General features: G+C 56.8%; 1 protein-coding gene across 1 annotated transcript; it reads right to left on the reverse strand.

The window, feature by feature from the left end:
* Window positions 1-3,885: 3,885 nt before the first annotated feature.
* On the reverse strand, window positions 3,886-4,087 carry COL26b_000291 (uncharacterized protein; the record flags this gene model as incomplete). Its single annotated transcript, XM_053173261.1, has 2 exons — window positions 3,886-4,006; window positions 4,053-4,087. The coding sequence occupies 2 exons, from the start codon at window positions 4,085-4,087 to the stop codon at window positions 3,886-3,888; spliced, it is 156 nt and encodes a 51-aa protein (XP_053042967.1).
* Window positions 4,088-6,092: the final 2,005 nt, after the last annotated feature.

A 6,092-nucleotide genomic window follows, 5' to 3' on the forward strand; every position in this document is an offset into this window, starting at 1 on the left:
GTGTCCGGATTCCCACGAACCAGTCGCAACCCATCGCTGGCATCGAGCTGGCGCGGCGCAGCCAAGGCCCCCAAGCAAGGCACCTATCCATCGACCTGCCTCCATCTCCATAGTCTATAGCGATACCTTGCACATCTTGAAGTAGGTACGGAGTACTTACGGCTAGCAAAAGAGCGTACATATGTACTACGGTACCTACCGGCTTGCCCCTGGTCGTTTCCTGTATCGTCTTGCCTTGCCTCGTCCTGCTCGAGGCTCGGGTTTGTGCGCAAAATATCCGACCTTTGGATTGTTCTTCGAATCTCTTGGGTGTTTTGTTTGTTTCCTTCTTTCCCTTGGAACCCTCGTGCGGAAGGTGTCGGACGACCTGAAGGGACCTGGCCCATCATCTGTGCTCAGACTTGCAAATCCAGGCCACCCTTCCCTCCCCCCAAGCGAGGAAACTTGGAAAGGGGTTCCTGGGAAACCAAAAAAAGAGGCAACCCGTCTCATCATACACACAAAACTGGAGAAACACGTAATCTTGGCTCGTGTAGTCGACGACCGTGCTGTGCTGCCCTTTGTCCCAATTACGATGCCTTGACACGCAGTGTCAGCAACGAGGACCTTACATGATGGTGCTGCGCGGTTGAGGCACGGAAAAAGGGACGAGACGGGAAGAGGCGAGATGATACAGCCGACCTTGAATAAAGCCCGCCCATTATGAAATATACGTACACAAAGCCACAAGGCACTGCACGCCAGTCAGCATTGTCCTGGTTCTTCTGACAGAGGCGCCGTCTCACGCGCAATTGGGCCCGCGGCACAGTAGCAATGACTCCCGAGAAGCTTCGGCTGGCCAGTCGTCGAGCTTCCAGGTATTGAGTACTCGCAGCGTTGCAGCACAGATAGAGGAGCAAAAAGCAGTGCCAGTGGACGCGAGCCCCAGAAGCACCAGAAGCAGGAGCGACGGATCGCACGACCCATGGGAAGGCCATCCCGGGTTCCTATTCGTAGGTCTCTGGACGGGTGTGCAAGGTACCTGAGCAGCTTCCATGTACCGACATGGATGGATGGGGAGCTCTTTGCAGTCTTTGGTGTGGTGGTGGTGATGGTGGTGGTGGTAGACGGGTGACGGCGGTCGGTCAACCTCTACGCTACCTCACCACGCCTTGGCTTACCTACCTTGCCTTGCCTCGCCTTACAGCGAGCATACATGCGCTAGCAGACGGTTAGCATCAACGGCGTGCCCTGGAGGTGGACCTCGGCCGTTGACCTGGTCTTGGTGCCGCCAGTCCTGCTCTTCCAATTGTCTTGACTCTTGCTCGACTCTCGCTGCTTGTCCCGTCCTGGTCTTGGACACTGGGGGCGACTGCAAGGGAAGGGATCACGGCCGGGTGCATGCAGAGGACGCAGTAGCTGCAGGACGTTAGCTGCAGAAGCTTGGGGCCAACGGCTGCAGCGGCGGCCGAATATGGCTGCTGAGAAGTGTTAAGGGCTTGACTCTGGCCGGAGCGGTGGCCACATGGGCCAAGCAACTGACTGACTGCAGCCCGCGCCGTCTGTGGTCCTTCTGCGGTCTGCGGTGTGCGGCCGACCATCATCAGATGTCCACTTGCCTGTAGCAAGTAGGGCCCAGCTTGGCTAGCTATGCCGAGGGATGGGATGGAGGATGGGGGACGGGAGGAGATGGGACGAGCAGGCCGGACGACGCGATTGCCTGCATGATGATGCGGATGAGTCGAGTCGAGTCGCGCGCGCGCACCGTCTCCCGAGATGGAGATGGAGATGCGATCGGAGCATAGTCCGAGTACCTTAAGGTGAGGGGGACGTTGACGATTCGGCGGTGGACAGAAGCGGGCACGAGGGGGAATGACCCGGTCGGCTTACGTACATTTGCAGACTTATTGGAGACTCGGGGACTTGGGTGTCCAATGTCTCGCAACTCCCGAGTTCTCGCTGTATTGATTGATTGATTGATTGATTCGGATTGTATGCAGGTGCATTTGGTTGCCGGGGACATGTGCCTAAGTAAAGAAGCTGGCCGATAATTGAGGGTCTGGTAAGGTTGTTGTCGCATGGTTGCTTTACAGAGGGTTAATGAGTTACGGAGCAGCGAATGGCAACTATCGATAATAAATTTCCAGTTCCAAGGAAATGGCTATTAACAGTCGGGCCTTTGGACAAAGTAAGGCATCTTTACCTTGCAAGCTGCAGCGCCTCAGTCAATCGACAAGGAAGCCAGCGCATGCTTCGGGGATGTCGAGCCGTCTCGTTTTTCGCCAATCAAGACATACGAAAGCGACTCGCACAACCAACCGACATGGCGACTCCATCGCAGGAGGACAAAAAAAAAAAATAGATGGAGGGGAAGTCAAAGTGGTTTTTCACATCCGGGGCAGGCCCAGGCCCAGAGTTCAATCGTGATGAGGAGGAGAAACCAACGGTCTCGTCATGAGCAAGGTCAAGGTCAAGGTCTAGACAGACGGAACGTGTCCGGAGCAGGCCCAGGACAGAAGGGGCAAGAGCAAGAGCCATCTGCGAGCGCAAGTGCCACCGCAGGAACGACAAAGTGCAAAATTGAATGCAAAGTGCAAGTGCGAGTGCAACTGCCAATGCAAGTGCAGAGGACTACTCGGAGAGCGAGAGCAAGAGCAACGAAGGCAATAGCAAGAGAATGAGCAGGTGCCAGGAGTGTGCTCTTGCCGTACCTTGGGTAGGTATCGTAAGCAACAAGGTAAGGAAGGAAGGTAAGGTAGTGGATGGCACTGAACTGACACTGACATCTGCTGCTTCCCGACCCGAGACAGTCTCTTTCCTTCATGGTCACTCCCTCCTCCCGCTCTCCGAGTTGATGGTGTCGTCGTCGCCTCGCCAGCTCTTACTCTCGCTCTTACATTGCCTCGAGTTAACAGCCTTGAACCTTCCATTATCGGGTTGTCGGGGGAAAGGGCGGAAAAAGATGCAGGAGCACCGCCCCGGCGACCGACGGCGACCGGAAGCAGAATCATGAAAGCTCTCGCGTCTTGGAGACGACAAGCCCGGAGCCAAGTTTCCCATTCAAGGACCCTGTTGATGGCATTCCCCATCCCATCATCCACCATCCACCATCACACACTATCCACCCTCCACCCGACCTCATCATGATTGCCGCCTCGTGCCTTGGTGCCCTCGTTCCCCGTGGTCTGTCCACCATCAACACCCCCGTCGACACGCTACCCAAGTGCCCACGGTACCACGCTTCACCGACCCTTACCCAGGACAAGTTGAAGACCGATCGGGGGATAGAGACCGGGGGGACGGGGGAGAGGGAGGGGCACATGCCAAGGACTCAAGCAGGAGGTCGTCGACAAGCGGGGCAGGTCGCGATGCGTGCTGCGTGCGTGCCCTGTCTCGAAGTCGGGTTTCCCACTCGCAGCGCCTAATCCAGCGGTCTCCAGCGACTCCAGCAGCGCTTGGGGGGCCCATGTCCAGCCAAGTTGGACCACGTTCAGGGCCTCATCCCCGTCGTCCAGCGGGTTTCAAGGCGCAGACGTGGTGCAGAGTCGCTGGAGAAATACAGTGTCCCCTCACAGTGCGCAGGGCCGATATTAAACCCGCAGCGACTAACAGAGGAATTGAAAACTCAAAATTATGCCAGACAGGGTTGGCCGGGGCTAAGATGCCTGGCACGTCTGCTTTCCCTGCGCGACGAGCCGGGGCACTGATTCAATCCCGTCGTCAAGCCAGCCAATCGTCGCTCTCCGCCGCCGGCTCCACCTCCCACTTTCTCCTTTCAACCTCCCACTGCTGCCCAGTATTCTGCCCAGGCAGGGACGTAGACGGGTCCTGTGGCACTGTGCCTCTCCCCTTCTCCATTGGACCATGGGCCATACGCAGTAGGTTGGAGTCGACCTCCAATTGCTTCTATTCCATGTCAATGTCAATGTCAATGTCAATGTCGTCGTCGTCGCTGTCGGCAGCGGCAGCGGCAACGGCAGCGTCTTTCTCGTCCTGTCCTCTCGCTTTGGCATCTGATAGCGTCACTCTACTCTCCGTCCCATGCCGGCCGGAATCCACCACATGGTGCCTACCTTACCTCGGGGAGTACTTCGTACTTTGCGGGCATTTGTCGTCGTTGTGGATGAAGAGTCGTCGTGGAGGGTCCATCTCAACCCACCCGGGCTTGTCCACTTGCACGTTTTTCAGTCCCAAAGTCTTCTGGGTCAGTGTCACCACAAGTCGACGGCCCGCCCACTTTGGTGCTGCCGGACTGGACCTTCTTTCTCCAAGCTTCACCTTACCTTAACATGACGCGAGGCATGTGGTACCCGACTGAGTCCTGACATTGCCTTGTGATCACTCAACATGACTTATTGACCACCTCCCCGACTTCCACGCCGGTGCGGTGCTGTAGTATCCGGACCTTGCAAACTGCCCGCGTACGTCTCGACTGCGTCCTTCCCTGCCTCTACCGACATACGGTCTACATATCCGAACGACTATTGAGAGCAAGATACTGGCATTGGCGAATGCAAGCTCCGTAATAATCCAGTGGCTCTTCTCCACCTTCCTCCGTCGTGTCTATGCGCGAGATGGAAATGTCTGAGGTAATACATAGCTTTCTTTGCATGCCTCAGATGACAGGCACTTCAACCTGCCATTGAGAAGCCACGAAGCTCAGGAGCTCGCTCCGTCGTCCGTCCTTGAAGCTGCCAGCCCCCTCTTCGAATCTCCATCTGCCCCCCTCCCATCAACCAACCCAACCCTCCTGGTCAGTGGTCCCTCCGGCATCATCGTCCATCGACATCATGACGAGAGCGAGGACCCTGGACCGGTAGGCAGACCCCCGTCGCCCGTGATCCCCGTAGTACCAACCTAAGCCAATGAAAATCCACCCCGCCGGCCAGTGAGGGTCACCTCATCGCGGGCACATCACCGTCACCTTCTCCACGTCCCCCACAACGCCTCTTTCGCCGTAAGCCACTGAGGGCCACAGAGGATCGGGGGGACGAGGGAGCACAAACGCCATTGTTTCCTTCTCAGGTACGCCGCCCTCCTGCTTGTGGTCCGCCTCAAAAACAAAGTTAATCACGACTCTCGCCAGCGCCGTTGCATTCGGCTCCTTCTTCTTAGCTCCTTAGCCCTCAGCACCCTCCCTGCTCGCCCCTTGCTACCTACCTACGGATACCTCTTGCTATCTCATCCATCTCATCAGTCCCTCCTGCCAGCCAGTCCTGCGAGTCCAGGCCTGGGTGACAAAACGTAGCCAAGCAACTCTGTAGTCTAGCTTACCTTAACTCGCTCACATCATCTCACCATGGCATGCCTTAGAGATACATCGTCTTACCTTGCCGTCCCATGCTTGACTAGTGCTTGCCTTACACAAACCTTAAGGAAGCTTTATTGATGGCTTACTTGCTTTGCCGCGGCAACGCCCTCCCCCATCCCGTGTCTACGCAGTAGGGGGACGGACTGCCTCCCACACGCTCTGGTCTCTTCATCCTCCATCCTTGCGGGACGGGGGCGCCCTTCTTCTTTTCTTTGTGCCTCAATTTGCCTACCCGTTCCCATCCAACAAGCTCGTCGTTATCTCAACTATTCGACTTGGGCCCCCGGCGCACGAGCGAAATGACAAGCTCCTGCCTCACGCGCGCCACGACGGGTGACAGTACCTGACAGCAGGTGTCAGTCTGTATGGACACTGCTTAGGCTGTCTGCGCTCTGCCCTCTGCACTGGCAATCCAAGCCGTTAGACTACGTATGCAAGTGACAGCGCTAAGAGACGCACTATCAACTAGTACGACACGGGAACCACGTCAACTTCAGACCACCTCACCTTCAACGTTTCCACAGACCAGACCGACAGACTGCACCTACCTGACCTACCTACCTTACCTCCCAGACGACCGACTGGCTTCTACGGACCTTCTGTACGAATCCTGCACTCGGTCAACACCTCCTCCCTCTGTGGAGGGCACACGGGCCAGACAAGACGCTCAAAGTCCTTTTACGGGGGGGTTCGCGGGCTGCCCGGCTGCCAAAATAGACAATGGCTCCGTCGCCCGTCGGTCATTCCTGCCATTTAGCGAGCATTGAGCAGCTGCCAAAATACACTGTACATCCGGTGGGAT

This window comes from Colletotrichum chrysophilum (genome assembly GCF_026319265.1).
Source record: "Colletotrichum chrysophilum strain AFK26 chromosome Unknown scaffold_1, whole genome shotgun sequence".
NCBI classification, from domain to species: domain Eukaryota; kingdom Fungi; phylum Ascomycota; class Sordariomycetes; order Glomerellales; family Glomerellaceae; genus Colletotrichum; species Colletotrichum chrysophilum.